The 16,012-nt window shown below is 34.9% G+C and overlaps 1 protein-coding gene across 5 annotated transcripts in view; it reads left to right on the top strand.

The window, feature by feature from the left end:
• The window catches only part of CSMD3 (CUB and Sushi multiple domains 3), a 1,302,111-nt gene that overhangs the window by 145,847 nt on the left and 1,140,252 nt on the right, over nucleotides 1–16,012 (top strand). For all 5 annotated transcript variants that reach the window (XM_051844773.2, XM_051844775.2, XM_051844772.2 and 2 more), the window contains exon 2: nucleotides 2,334–2,556. In XM_051844773.2, coding sequence (XP_051700733.2) covers nucleotides 2,334–2,556 — 223 coding nt within the window. The remainder of the gene's footprint in view (nucleotides 1–2,333; nucleotides 2,557–16,012) is intronic.

The raw sequence follows: 16,012 nt of genomic DNA, 5'->3' as shown, positions 1-16,012 counted from the left end.
AAAATTCCTTGCATTTCTACATCTAGTTCCTAACACAGATTTTTAAGCCAGTGTGCACTTCTCTCCTTCAGATTAGCTTGGTATCTCTGAGTTCCAGCTTCCTTGCATGCTTTGTGTGGGACTCACAGATATACATAACAACACCTGGATGAAGAGTTCTGTTCAGAACTTCTGAGTCTGGCAGCTGTGCCTAGCTCTAAGCTCTATCAGTACACAGTCTAGATAAAAGACAGGACCATTTTATCTGCCATGATATTGATGCTAGAGTTTTACATTACCAAGTGTGACTACAGAATATTATATATTAAAATAAACTTAAGAAATATAGCTGAACATGTGTTACATGCTACTCAAAACTTTTAAATAATAAACTGATAAAATAATGAAAATAAATAATTAGTTAAAAATAATTACTGAAGTTTTCTAGACATTCCCAGGAATTATACTCTTAATGGGTTAGATAACCCATAGAACTAGTGGAAAGTTTCTACAGATAGCTGCTCTCAGTTTCCCAGAAGTCACATATTTAATATATTTTCTATTTAACCTTAGGACTCACTCCAATGTAGCTAATTCAGGATTGTGTACATCCTGGACCAAACATTCTGATGAAAAGTAGAACATGTCCATCAACTTTAAAAAAGAAATCCCTCCCCTGTACTCAGGGAGGGATAAATTTTCCAAGAGCATGGTCGATAGTTACATAGTAGAGATGTGGTTATACCATACAAGTTAGCATGTTTTGCCAAGAAAAAATAGAGTTAATTATCTGGGACCCAAAATGTACACCAGATCATTAAATTTTCAATATTGTTTATAGTTTTCCATGATTAGATTGGAAATGCCAGAGCGAGAATAATATGTTCTAGGATTGGGTTTATATGTTACAACATGTAATGGATAAAGAGTTAGATATGATGACATTATTTTATCAAGCGCTTTATATTTATTAAGTTAATATGCAAAATAAATGACAATTCTAATATTTTGTTAAATACATTTTACATATACACACACAAAGGGGCTTTTAAAAATTCATGGAAATGCATATTATTAAACTATTCAATGATTTCAAAGTTTTTGCACGAAAACAAATTTATTATTTAATTTTGTTTTTATATGAAAGCAATTTTTAATTTACTTAATTTTACCTTATTTGAAGAGCAGAGAGACATAGGAGAGAGACTGAGATCTTTCAGTTGCTGGTTCACTCACCAAATGCCCACAACAGCCAGCATTGTGACAGACTGAACCAAGAGACTGGAAGTCAGTCTCCATCTTGCACCTAGGTTGCAGGGACCTAAGTATATTAACTATCACATGCTGCTTTCCAGGGTGCTCATTAGTGGGAAGCTGGATTTGAAACACAGTAGCTATGACTCAAATTAGGCATTGATATGGGATACAAGAGTCCCAAGTGGTGATTTAACCATGGCACCACATGTCCTCCCCCATTTTTTTCTCAATAACTGTGGAAGAACCTTTGTATATGTGTATGTGATATAATTTACTCAGCTCTTAAATGATTATCTACAAGGCAATCACTGTGGTGCAGTCCATTAAACCGTTACCTGCAACACTGGCATCCCATGTGAGCACTGGTTCCTGTCCCAGCTACCCCACTTTCCATCTAGCTCCTGGTTAATATGCATGGGAAAAACAGTGGAAGATGGCCAAAATATTTGGGCCGCTGTCACCCACATAGGAGACAAAGTTGGAGTTTCATGCTCCTGGCTTCCGGCTGGCCCAGCCCCAGCCATTGTGGCCATTTGGGGAATGAATCAGAGAATGAAAAATCTCTCTTTCTCTCTGTCTCCTCCCTCTGTAACTCAGCCTTTCATATAAATAAAAACCTTTTTAAAGATCATTTACAAAATTATTTTTAACATTGGTCTAGGAAAAGCAAAAGACACTTCAAAATAATACATCTTCCCAGGCCGGCGCCGCGGCTCACTAGGCTAATCCTCCGCCTTGCGGCACCGGCACACCAGGTTCTAGTCCCGGTTGGGGCACCGGATTCTGTCCCGGTTGCCCCTCTTCCAGGCCAGCTCTCTGCTGTGGCCAGGGATTGCAGTGGAGGATGGCCCAAGTGCTTGGGCCCTGCACCCCATGGGAGACCAGGAGAAGCACCTGGCTCCTGCCATCAGATCAGCACGATGCGATGGCCGCGGCGTCCATTGGAGGGTGAACCAACGGCAAAAGGAAGACCTTTCTCTCTGTCTCTCTCTCTCTCACTGTCCACTCTGCCTGTCAAAAAAATAATAATAATACATCTTCCCGACTGTTTTTGTTTTATATAATACTAATATATGCTTATTTGTCTTTTGTTGCAGGATTTATTTATACATGTGGTGGAACTTTAAAAGGACTTAATGGCACTATAGAAAGCCCTGGTTTTCCATATGGATATCCAAATGGTGCAAACTGTACATGGGTAATAATAGCAGAAGAAAGAAATAGAATACAAATTGTTTTTCAATCATTTGCTCTAGAAGAAGAATATGACTACTTATCTTTATATGATGGACATCCTCATCCTACCAACTTTAGGACAAGGTTAGTGTACTTTTAATGGATGCATATTCTGTGATGTAGTAATAATAAAATAATATTCAAAATCTAATTATTATTTTGGAAATATATAACTACATGACAATGGCTTAATTAATTATGGATCTAATTTTTTGATGAAGTGAATACACCATATATGGTCTCTTAGTGAGATGTGTGCAATTTTCATATACAGCAATATGCCAAGGTACTTAAAAACATATATGTATATATATATGTATAATACATTATTTTCATATAATTTGTATAGTTTTTAAAACCTAAATTTCTCAATAGTATATCTTTTCTTGTCACAAACTGAGATGTTCACATTTTGCCAGTACAAATGAAAGTATTTATTTTTTAAAGTATATGATTAGACATGTGAAAATTAGCTAGCACCCTATTTAATGAAAGTGGTTTTTCAGATTTTCTTCTTAACAAATGGGTTCTCTAAAAAGATGAACTTCTTTTGCTGTCTTCATGAAAACTCATTTTAATGATAAATCTACCATAATTTAACAAAATTTTCTAAATTTCAAGAATTACATCTTCCATTTAATACTAGATTTATGCCCATGTTTATATATTTTCTTTACATGCAATGGTTTTTTGAACTTCCTGTTTAAAAAATTCTAAGCAGATAACAATTAGGGATTAAACACTGTTACCTACCTGGCTATGTTTAGATTATGATTCTGCAATTCTGTCCCACTTCCTGAAAGTTGATTCTTGCCTCTTTGATCTGCAAAGAAGCATATAATTGACATTAACTTTTCATACTTTTGTATCTTCCAAATTCTTTTGTACCAAGTTTTGGCATTTTAAATAAAAATTATGTTTATTATCCTCCAAATTTTTGTAGTGAAAAATATAATAGAGTTCAGAATATGATGGACCTAGAGGGAAGATTTAAGGCTTAAGTTTGCTGCTCACCAGCTGTTGGAGGTAGCTCTGTGCTTAAACAGGGAGATAGTAATAAAGAAAAGGTCACTACATTAGCTATTGGGAGAGGTTCTACTTTTTTCTTGTACCATCATTTATTATTTCTGATTTCTTTTTCCTTTTATGCAGCAAAATTCATTTGATATCCACCCATTTAAAAGATACATACTTTATGGCACAAACATCTCACAGTGCTATTTCCCTATAAATACAAATAGGAAAGTTGGATGCCTGTTATTAAAGATACAACAGAAAGTCAAGTTGGGAAACATATGACATTATGTTGGGAATGTACCTGTCTGAAGTTGTGTGTGTGTGTGTGCATGTGTGTATGCCTACACTTTAAACACTTTAAACACATATCCAATCAAGTTATAGGACATGGGAAGAGCGGTATGTTCTGGAATTTCAAGATAACATAAAGGATATGTTTAAGTAGAAGTACAAGGACTTTTGTGCATTTTCTTCACACCACAAATGCATGCTGTTTATTTAGAGCAAATATAAGAAAATAAATAAATCTCTTTTAAAACTATCTGATAGTTCCTTAGTTCCAGTTCACTAATAATATTGTTTATACAAGTATCTATTCACTATAGATTCCCTTGAATAGGAGAAACACTTTTTAAAAATTTACCCTTGCTAAATTAAAAAACAAAAACATTTACAACCTCTAGGAAGTTAAAATACTTTGTGAGACTGAGATAATTACTTTATTATACTGACTCTTTATTTCTAGTATGTAGACTGGAAATAATAGCACTTAATTCACAGAGATTTCATGGGGGATTACAATATAATAAAACCTCAATAAATCTAATCCTGGGCATTTATTGAGTGAATCCTCTGCACCTGTACGTGTATCTTAAATATTTTGCATTCATTTTAGCTCTTAACTTTTCTTTTACCTACACAATGTGAAATGATTACTATTACTATTTTTTTTAAAGATTTATTTATTTATTGGAAAGTCAGAGTTATACACAGAGAAGGAGAGGCAGAGAGAGACAGAGAGAAAGAAGTCTTCCATCCACTGGATCACTCCCTTGTTGTCCGCAATGGCCGGAGCTGTGCTGATCTGAAGCCAGGATCCAGGAACTTCTTCCAGGTCTCCCATGTGGGTGCAAGGGTCCAAGGACTTGGGCCATTTTCTACCGCTTTTCCAGGCCATAGTAGAGAGCTGGATTGGAAGTGGAGCAGCCAGATCTCAAACCTGAGACCATATGAGATTCTGGCACTGCAGGTGGTGGCTTTACCTGCTAAGCCACCATGCCGGCCTCATATACTTATTTTTTTTTTTTTATTTTCATTAACTCCAACTGATTTTAGTAGGATTTGCAATATTTAAATTGCAATAATACAGAAAAGATTACTTATGGGACTTGTCACTCTCACTTGTATAAATAGGGAGGTTTAATGGAATCTCTACCCACAATTTCACAAACTAAAAGCCATTCTCGAAAACTCTAGTTATTGATGACTGCTTATTTCCTACAATTATTTTACTTTATTAAATATAAATTGACACTGTTAGCTGAACATCAGACTTAGAGTAAGATACGCTAGATGGAGAATTCCTTTTTTCATTATAACATAGAACTGCACATTTAAAATGATTATGGTCTTCTTGATGAACATAAATTATTCTAAGGTTTGTTTACATCTTTATTTTGATATTATAATATCAATATTATGGGCAGATATTTGGCAGAGTGGTTAAGATGCTTCTTATTTTTATTTTTTTTTAATTTTTTTTTTTTTAACAGACAGAGTGGACAGTGAGAGAGAGATACAGAGAGAAAGGTCTTCCTTTGCCGTTGGTTCACCCTCCAATGGCCGCCGCGGCCGGCGCACTGCAGCCGGCGCACCACGCTGATCCGAGGGCAGGAGCCAGGAGCCAGGTGCTTTTCCTGGTCTCCCATGGGGTGCAGGGCCCAAGCACCTGGGCCATCCTCCACTGCATTCCCTGGCCACAGCAGAGAGCTGGCCTGGAGGAGGGGCAACCGGGACAGAATCCGGCGCCCCAACCGGGACTAGAACCCGTGTGCCAGCGCTGCTAGGCGGAGGATTAGCCTAGTGAGCTGCGGTTCCGGCCAAGATGCTTCTTGAGTACCTTCTTCCCATATTAGAGTGCCTGGGTTCATGTCCTGGCTCTTTTTCAGATCTAGCTTCCTACTAATGTACCCTCTGAGAGGCAGCAGGTGCGGGAACAAGTAGTTGAGTCCTTGTCACTCATGTGGGAGGTACAGGTTGAATTCCCAGGTCATGACTTCAGACTGACCCAGTCCTAGCTGTTATTGGCATGTAAGGAGTAAATCAGTGAATATGAACTCTGTTTGTCTCTCAGGTAAATAAAATTAATAATTTAAAAATAAATTATACCAAAAAGTAAAATTTTTAAAAAATCAACCATAATCTCAATGCAGTAGAAACATTTATATAATCATCCCATATATACTATTTATGCCAATATTTAATTCTTACATTACAATATACATACTTTGCATATGATTATCATTTTTGTAATCCTAAATTTATTTGACACATTTAACTATGTGGATACAATTCTCTTTTTAATTTAATTTTTTCATAATTTACATATCAGCATCTTCATGAATATATATTTTTATATTGTAGATTAATTCCTTAGAAACAGAATAACTAAGTTTTTTTTTTTTTAAAGTTTATCTATTTTCACCTATTTGGAAGACATAGCAGCAGAGAGAGAGAGAATTAGAGAGATCTTCCATCTGCTGGTTCACTCCCAAATGCCTGTAATAGGTGAAGGTAGGCCAGGTCAAAGCCAGGATCCCATAACTGCATATGAATCTCCCACCTGGGTGGCAGAGGCCCAAGCACTTGGCTGTCAACTGCGAGCTTCCTAGACCCGTTATCAGGAAGGTGGATCAGACTCATAGGATGGTGGTGTTGCAAGCAGAAGCTGTGCCACAATTCAGCCCCTGTGTAATGTATTGAAAAGGTTAACAATGGCAGGAGGTGAGCTGGCATGTCAAATCAGAGTGCTACATCAACATAAAAATAGAATGGTCACTCTGATATGGAATGCAGGAATCTCAAATGGCCACTTAACCCCCAATACCATAATGCCTGCAAAGAACCTGGTCAATATTACTAATATGGCTTCAAATTCTAGTATAATAATGAATATTAGTGCAGGTAGAAAACAGTGTACTCCAAAATTAAGAGTCTTACCACTCTTAATTTTTTAATCTTAATTTTAATGCCCTATGGTTGTTTTATACACCTAAAATCTTACCATGTTTAATAACCTCTCTTATTTTCTCCTTTGAATTTATGGTTGCTTTTTGCCTAGGTATCAATATTTTCCTTAATGATTTGTTTACTTTTTATACTTAAATAGAAAAATTTTTTTATTTCCTAGATTATTGGTTATTCATTAAATCTTATTTTCTGCACAGATAAATGAAGAATTTAAAAATATTTATATGAAATGCATATAACTTTTATTTGAACATTCTTTCCTTATAATTTTAAAAAGTCATCAATCTAGAAAATATATATTGACTATTTTTTATTTGTAATAATTTAATAGAATTGAAATTCAAAGAATAGCTTTTACGGAAGAGATGATTATTTTTAAAAACCAAAGCAGCAACATAGGAAGCTATTTTTGAAAATATTTGACAAATTCTTTTGCTTGACTTCCTATTCTAGTCTCCTCATTTCTGTTGGGAAGGCAGTACGTCATTCAGGATGTTTAGCTATAACAGAAAACCTGACTCACAATATCAAAAGGAAACATGGATTTGTCCTTCTCACATAATGGGAACTCTATTATTATAATACAATTGGCTTGGAAAGCAAAAGCTTTCTCAAAAGTTCTTGAAAGGATTCTTCTTCTATACCATTGGCTAGAATACCTCATTTCCACTGTTCCCTGTGGAAAGCATGTTGGAAAAAATACATTTGTTTTTCAACCTCAGTTATAGAAAGTGTCATGGAGCTGGGCTGGCTGTAGCTCAGCGGTTCCTTCGACACAGAAAGTGTCATGGAGAAGGCTGAAGGCCAGACAATTGACAAGATCTATCATAGTATCCAAACATTCATATTCCCATGATTTATGTTACCACTCAAAATCATGTTTAATGTTATAAAAAAATTACTACATAAGTTGTATGGAAAAAGAGGAAATAGTTTTCACAATGACATAATCAAAGTGCAGTAATGGCTACAACATAAACTTTATCTTCTTGAATTATATAAATGTCCCTGAATGAGTACTATTTTTTTTTTTTGACAGGCAGTTAGACAGTGAGAGAGAGATAGAGTTATAGACAGTGAGAGAGAGACAGAGAGAAAGGTCTTCCTTCCATTGGTTCACTCCCTTAATGGCAGCTACGGCCGGCGCTGTGCCAATCCGAAGCCAGGAGCCGGGTGCTTCCTCCTGGTCTTCCATGCAGGTGCAGGGACCCAAACACTTGGGCCATCCTCTGCTGCCCTCCTGAGCCACAGCAAGAGAGATGGACTGGAAGAGGAGCAACTGGGACAGAATCTGGCGCCCCAACCAGGACTAGAATCTAGGGTGCCGGCGCCACAAGCGGAGGATTAGCCAAGTGAGCTACGGCGCCAGCCACTGAATGAGTAGTATTAAAAGTTAAAAAAAAAGAATGCAACATTTGGCCTTACAGGATGCTAGTTAGTATGTCTGTGTCCCACGTCAGTGTACCTGGGTTCCAGCTCCTGATTTCAACTTCCTACGAATGCAGCCCTAGGGAGGAAATGGTGATGGTGTAAAGAGATGAGTTTGCCACTCACATGGGAGATCTGGATGTTGTTTGGGCTTCAGGCCAGTCTGTGAAGACATAAGGCAAAAGAGAGGTTTCTACGGGAAGGAACAACCAGGGCACAGATCTTAACTCTGGAGCATGAGTGTAAATAAATGAGCAAGTTGTGCCAGCGCTGTGGTCTACTTGGCTTAGTCTCCACCTGCAGAACAAGCATCCCACACAGGCGCCAGTTAGTGTCCTGGCTGCTCCTCTTCCAATCCAGCTCTCTGCTATGGCCTGGGAAAGCAGTAGAAGATGGCCCAAGTGTTTGGGCCTCTGCACCCATGTGGGAGACCTGGAAGAAGCTCCTGGCTCCTGGCTTTGGATCTGTTCAGCTCCAGCTATTGCAGCCATTTGGGAAGTGAACCAGCAGATGGAAGACCTTTCTGTCTGTCTCTTGCTCTCTCTCTTTATAACTCTACCTTTCAAATAAATAAATAAAATATTTTTTAAAAATGAGTAAGCAATGAAGTCAGAGAGTGGTGAAATAAGGCAAGACCATGTAAGGCTTTGCAGACCATTGTAAAGACAGTGAATTTTAATGCATCAATTAGAAAGTCATCAGAGGGCTTTGAGCTGAGATGTGATCTGATATAACTTGGAATACTATCAACAGAGTTGACTTTGTGCAAGGCACGAAGTTTGTAGTACTAGATCAAACATTCCAGCCTGTGCTAGCATAGCCGCATTTGTGTCAATCTACAGAAAGATCATTTTTGTAATAATTCACATCAAGGAAGATCTTCCCAATTTCTCCCACAAGTGGGGGCACAGTTTTCTAATCGCCACACTTCATTACACTGCTATGTTTTATCGTTTCAAAGGGTCACATTAAATTGTTCTGTGCACAATAGATTCTGGTAATAGCTACAGCAATGAGTTGTTATTACTGATAGTGAATTCTGTGACAGAATATCACATGTGGAAAATACTAACAGTTTTATAATATACAATATCATTATTTGTAATTACATTTTATCATATTTTACATATTATATGAAAATATGAATTATGAGGCCTTCAAAATTCATGCAATATTTGTAGTATTTTAACTCCTATTCTCCACAAAACCTTTGAAGCTTTCTCAGTTTTATATTTAAAGGGAGTGGAAAATATAGGTACTAAACTATTGAGAAAATTGTAATAGCTGATAGCACAACTTCTCAAAAACATGTTGTTATAGTTTATTGAGAGAGTTATTTTAATTTCTTGAGAAATGGGAAATGTTCAATCTAAAAATTTTCCTGATAATTAATGATATACACATTTGGAATAACTATGATGTACTATCAACTCTTTAAAAAGTATATTCATTGGTAACACATAAGATTATGTGTGAGTTTAACAAGAATCGATAATACTCAATGTTTAATTGAAAGAAAATAATTCATTTGATACCAGAAAAATATTTGAAATTTTTGACTATATATATTGATAATATTCCTATAATACAACCAGAAATATTATTCTAGAATGTGATAAAGAATATCTCTTCATTTTTTTAAAGATTTATTTATTTATTGGAAAGTCTGAGTTACACAGAGAGAAAAGGAGAGAGAGAGAAAGAGGTCTTCCATCCACTGCCTCACTCCCCGATTGGCCACAAGGGCAATCCTCCAGGTCTCCCACATGGGTGCAGGGTCCCAAGGACTTGGGCCATCTTCTACTGCTTTCCTAGGCCATAGCAGAGAGCTAGATTGGAAGTGGAGCAGCCGGGACATGAACCGGTGCCCATATGGGATGCCAGCACTGCAGGTGGCAGCTTTACCCACTACGCCACAGTGTCGGCCCCTCTTCATTTCTTAAACTAATAATATTCATACATGTCCCCTAACCTCATTGCTACCTTTATTCTTTAAAGATCATCATTTTCATTCATATGGAACTAAGGACAGTGCCAATATAATTTCCATGTCATTAAAATAAAAAACAAAACATAGAAGTATGAGCTATCACCTGATTAACTAAAAAATAAATTACAAAAAATGAAATAATATAGACTCTCAAAATTAAGAATTCTAAATAAACACTGAAGATACCAAACTTTGATTATAGGTCTTAGAAGTGTATACATGGAAAACCTTAAGGGATTTACTGGAAATTTAAAAAGAAAATTTAGTGTGTTAATCAGTGTCCATATGTCATCAACCATCACTTAGAAAAATAAAAAGCATAGGACCAACATTGTGGCACAGTGGGTCAATCCACTGCCAGTGACAGCGGTATCCTAAGTAAGCACTGATTTGAGTCCTAGTTGCTCCACTTCAGATGCAGTACCTTGCTAACGCACCTGGGAAAACAGCAGAAATTGATCCCAGTGTTTGGCCCCTGAAACCTACTTCAGAGATCCAGATGAAGCTCCTGGCTTCTGGCTTCCAGCTATTGCCTCTGCTTGGGAAGAGAACCAGTAGCTGAAAAATCTCTGTCTGTCTGTCTCTCCCTTTCTCTCTGAACACTGCCTTTTAAATAAATAAATAAATAAATAAATAAATAAATATTTAAAAAGAAAATATATATCTTTCTACTGCAAATAGCAAAATTAGTGTAGTGTGATATGTTAAGAATAAACACCAAAGTATTACACAGATCCTATAATAGCACATTTTTAATCTGGTGCCAAAAAACATCCATGTGGAAAATGTAGAGCCACATTATACCAGTGGATAAAATGAATACATTTTATTAAGCTATCATTCTTCGAGATTCTACTCAAATCTCCTAATGGACCTTGGGTTACTTTCAAAAATGATGCATTTGTTCATTCGATTATCACATGAATATAATCAGAACACTTATACTAGGAGAGTTTAAATTGAAAATAAATGTATTACAGAAAACAATATTTAAAGAAGATAGTTTTGGCTGATCTAAGAGTAGATGATATTTGAAACAAATTCCATCTCAGCTCACACAAACTGAAAAATGTCATACGGCAGATGATGTTAAGGGAACATAAGAGATACTTGCTACTGCAACCAAACACTACAAAGATGAAAAGAAATATATGATTCCATGAACTATTTTCTATGGTCTACAATAAGATACTTTGTGTATGTATGTATATCTATGTTAACATTATGTTTACTGAAGGAATTAGTTCCAAAATGACAACTGTGTTTATCCCATGGTTTTGGAGTTACAAGAGATTATTTTCCTTTTATGCTAGTTTTTCATTTCTAATATTTTTATTTTTATATCCAATGGAGTTAAAATAGTATCCTAGTTATTAGACTAGTTAAATAGTGTTCTAGTTCCCTTATAACTCTTCAGAATTGTAAGACTATTTTTCAAATACTTACTGTTTTATTATCTAGGGTGTAAATTTTAAACAAAGAGATGAACAACTTACCAAATGAGCACTGACTAAATCCATTCCTAATAACTTAGGTTTCAAATGAATCAAAATTGTATCGTAAAATTTGATTTTCTAACTTTTCAAATTTATAACCTAAATTTAGATACCTATGCAAATAAGGAATTATGAGGAGCAAAATTTATCTTATAATATATGTAAGTGTAAAGATTATTTCATTTTGCAAACAATTATTTGGTGGTTCAAATAATGACCCTGGTTCAATGCAGGCAAACTTTCAGCAAATGAAGTTCTGTTTTCAAAGCTGAATAAAATAGAAAAGATTTAGTTCATTTTGAACTGTTTGATATTTACATTATTAAAGTGGAAACTATGTTTAAATGAGTACATAAATTTCCTAAAGCTCAATCTTTACATCTTAATTGTACAAGTAAGTGACTTTTGATAAATGTACATAAACTCAAGTAACTCATACCTTATTTAATATATGAACATTTTTATCAACCCAGGAAGTTCCATTATATTTCTTTCCAGTCAATCCCTACACCTGTATTTTCTCCCAGCAACTACTGTAGTAATTTTTCCACCATGAGATATTTTTAATTTTTCTAATCATTCATATAAATGGAATGCTACACTATGTATTCTTTGCTGTCTGATCTTTTTAATTTGGCATAATGTTTCAGATACCCATTCACCTTCTTATGTTGTCAGCAAGCTGTTTCTTTTTGTTGCTATTTTTCAGGAACTGTTGATTGTCTTGTTAATAAACATTTGTATTTAAAGTCTGAGACTATTCTGAATAAATGCACAAGAATAATATTTTTGTGGAAGCATTATCATTTGTCTTGGATAAATATCTAGGAGCAGAATTATTGGTTCACTGCGTAGATACATGATTAATTTCATTAAAAAAAAAAACACTGCCAAACAGATTTCCAAAGCTGTCTCCCCATTTTACCTCCATCATCACTGCATTTATCCTCTATCATCATTCTGCTTGCTTCACATCTTTGTCAACATTTGAAACTGTAAGCCTTTATTGTAGTTTATTTTGCCTTTATTGTAGTTTATTTTGCATTTTTCAGATGACTAGTGATATTGAATATATGCATATTGAGCATTTATTTAAATATATTGTAATGTACCATTATTGTACTATTTTCCCTATTCATAATTGGGTTCTTTGTCTTGATGTGTTGAATTTTAAGTATTTTTGTATCATATGTTGGACATATATCTGTGATACAGCTCTGTTCTTCCAAATCTGTGATTTTCTTTTTTAAATTTTTTTTACAAACTATTTTTGAGGAGCCAGAGTTTGAAATTTTAAAAAGTTTATTTTATTCATAGTTTATTTTGTGAGTGGTTTCTATGTAGTCTGATAAATATTTGCTTATCCAAAGATGCAAAAATATTCTCCCATATTTTTTTCTGAAATTTTAGTGTGTTATGTAAATTTAGGTTTATGGTTTGTCACTTGTAAAAGCTTCTAATTTCATTTCATTTCATCTGGGTATTAAAGTAAAGAAGAATTAATATGGCATGCATTTTAAGGAATCCCAGAAATGACAACTCAATATATTATGATCCCAGCTGGCTGCCTCTGGGCTTAATTACAATTAGGCATGTTTCAAGTACATTTTAAAAATTGACTACTTAATAAACTAAAAAGTTTTGATAGAGAAATAGTTTTTATATGTGTTTCTTTGATAATTTTTCTTTCTCACGTCAGTATTCTGCTTTGTGACTATTAATAATCTATTTATACTTTCACTACCATAAGTCATAGAACATACTTCATTATTATGGCTTAATCCTCTAAACTTTATTTATGCCTGTATTGATTATCATCTTATTTGCCCAATATTGTTCTCAGTGCTATCTATGAGTAGTATAAAATGTGAAATATATTATATTACAGTTTTTATTTATTATAGAAACGTGCTGGATTTTTGACATAACACAAGCCTAAGAAACATAATAAAGGAATTAGAATAAACTATAGCTTGATTCCCATTTGTGTATTGGTAGACTTTTTCTCCTTCAGAAAATGCTGGCCATGTCCCCATAAATGTTCTTGAGCAGACACTATAGTTTTTTTCTTACATGATTAATGTTTGTCTTCTTTAGTCTCTATTTTGCTTCCTGAATTGCCCAGACAACTTCCTAAGACTCATGATAAAAATCTCTCTTCATCTTACCTAGTATTCCTTTCAATGTTATGCAATGATCTGTCTCATTTCCTGTAGGTATATGTATTGAGATAAAGACTTTCCCACAAAAATTATGAGAAAATATTTAAGAGTCTTATTAGATCATAGAAACAAATGACCATAGGATATATTTTATGACAGTGCATGTTAGTGATTTAGCTCTATTGATGACATTGCCTGTTATGTCCTTGTCTACAGGCTGTCATAAAAGTTAGATTGAGAGTGATTCAACTAAATTAAATTTGCTGGCTCTGAAGATTTCCCCCTTCAAGCAGCCTCTGTATCTGATCTCTCTCTCTTATACAATAAAATGCCTGGGAAATGCAGAGCCTCTGTTGCTTGACCCAGTGGAGCAGATGGTTTGCAATGTGTTGGTCTGTGTGCAGAAATTGTTTGTGATTTTAAAAATTATTTACTAAATAAAGGAAAGCAATACTAGGATTTTCTTATTCATCTACAATTTTAATGAGATTCAGCAATCAGAAAAGTGAATGTTGTTTACTGTTAATTATACTATGACCTTAGTAAAAACCCTGTGTAGAAAACATAAGTGCCAGAACACATGAGGTTGACTGTAGAAATGGGTTTTTTATATGAACAAGCTAGAAAAAGACTTTATATTGTGGTTAATATCCCTGTTCCCCAACACTTCAATTTGCTACAGACTTACTGCAGTGCCATTGGGCATGCAAGTGATTTAGACTAAAAAGCCGATTAAAAATTTTGGTGCACCTTAGGCAGTTAATGACTCTTCTCTTTAGATATCGTTTCTCACTTTAGAACATTCAAATTAATGATTGGATAGATCTCAAGGACAGACGGGATTTCTAAATCTTTCTGCCAACATGAAAGGCTCTTTCAAATCTGAGTAAGGCAAGGATTCAAGAGTATACACAACTATTTGTTGTTCCTACTAGGCATGTTGCCAAAAAGAATTGAGTTGGCTTTTAGTAAAGAAATTGACTAAATTAAATCATTAAAACTGGGGTTAAAACAGAACAAACAATGACAATAGGCAAGCTTAAACTTTTATTCAGTGGATTATATTTATTCAATGTTTGATAGCAAATCTGTGAAAAGGTTCATTTCCATTAGATTGCTTTCAGTAAATCAGCACTGATATCCTAAAATTAAAATACATATGATGCTGTAATTGACAAGACTATAATTGCAATATTTCTTTCAAAAATCACTTACTTTACATAAACATTCATTTTCTTGGCTGTAAAAAGGCATAATCAAAGTGCCTGTTAGATTATCTCATGGAAAGTTACTGAATGTCCTCGTAAATACAAATGCTGTTAAAAAAAAAAGAACACCCACATAATCATCTATTATAGAGTTTTTTATTAACTGAATTCGTGTAGATCGGTTTATTATATGATATTTGATATTCTAAGAGAAGAAGCAGATACTCTGTAGATATTTATAATTTTTATGAATACACATTTTCTCAGGCAGTTTATATACAATTCTCTTGACATTATTTCTGATACTCCTCTCAATAGTCCTAGAATACTAATGAAAAAAGTTCTGAAATATCGATCAGTTTTTCAAATTTCAAGAGACTTAAGTATGAACATAAAATAGATTAGGCCACAGTTCATTAGTTACATTTATTTAAATTATTTAACTCTTACCATTTTGGGAGTGATAGATTAGAAGACTGTAGCCAATTATAGAATTAGATAATTTTCATTGACTGCTTATTTATAGAGTCATTCTATTAAATCTAAATTTCAAGTCCAAGAATATTAAAGGGTATAAGAAAAAGAATCACAAATATATCATGGGTGACTGGCACTGTGGCTCACTTGGCTAATCCTCTGCCTACGGTGCCAACACCCTGGGTTCTAGTCCCGGTTGGGATGCCAGGTACCAGTCTCGGTTGCTCCTCTTCCAGTTCAGCTCTCTGCTGTGGCCTGGGAAGGCAGTGGAGGATGGCCCAAGTGCTTGGGTCCCTGCACCCACATGGGAGACTGGGAGGAAGCACCTCACTCCTGGCTTCGGATTGGCGCAGCACCTGCTGTGGCAGCCATTAGGGGAGTGAACCAACAGAAGGAAGACCTTTCTATCTCTCACTGTCTATAACTCTCTCTCTGTCTCTCTCTCACTGTCTATATATATATATATATATATATATGGTCTACTTTAAAAACATTATCTACTTGCTACTAGTG

This window comes from Oryctolagus cuniculus, chromosome 6 (assembly GCF_964237555.1).
Source record: "Oryctolagus cuniculus chromosome 6, mOryCun1.1, whole genome shotgun sequence".
NCBI lineage: Eukaryota > Metazoa > Chordata > Mammalia > Lagomorpha > Leporidae > Oryctolagus > Oryctolagus cuniculus.
The sequence above is the reverse complement of the archived record's forward strand: the minus strand, read 5'-3'. Positions and strand labels throughout refer to the sequence as shown.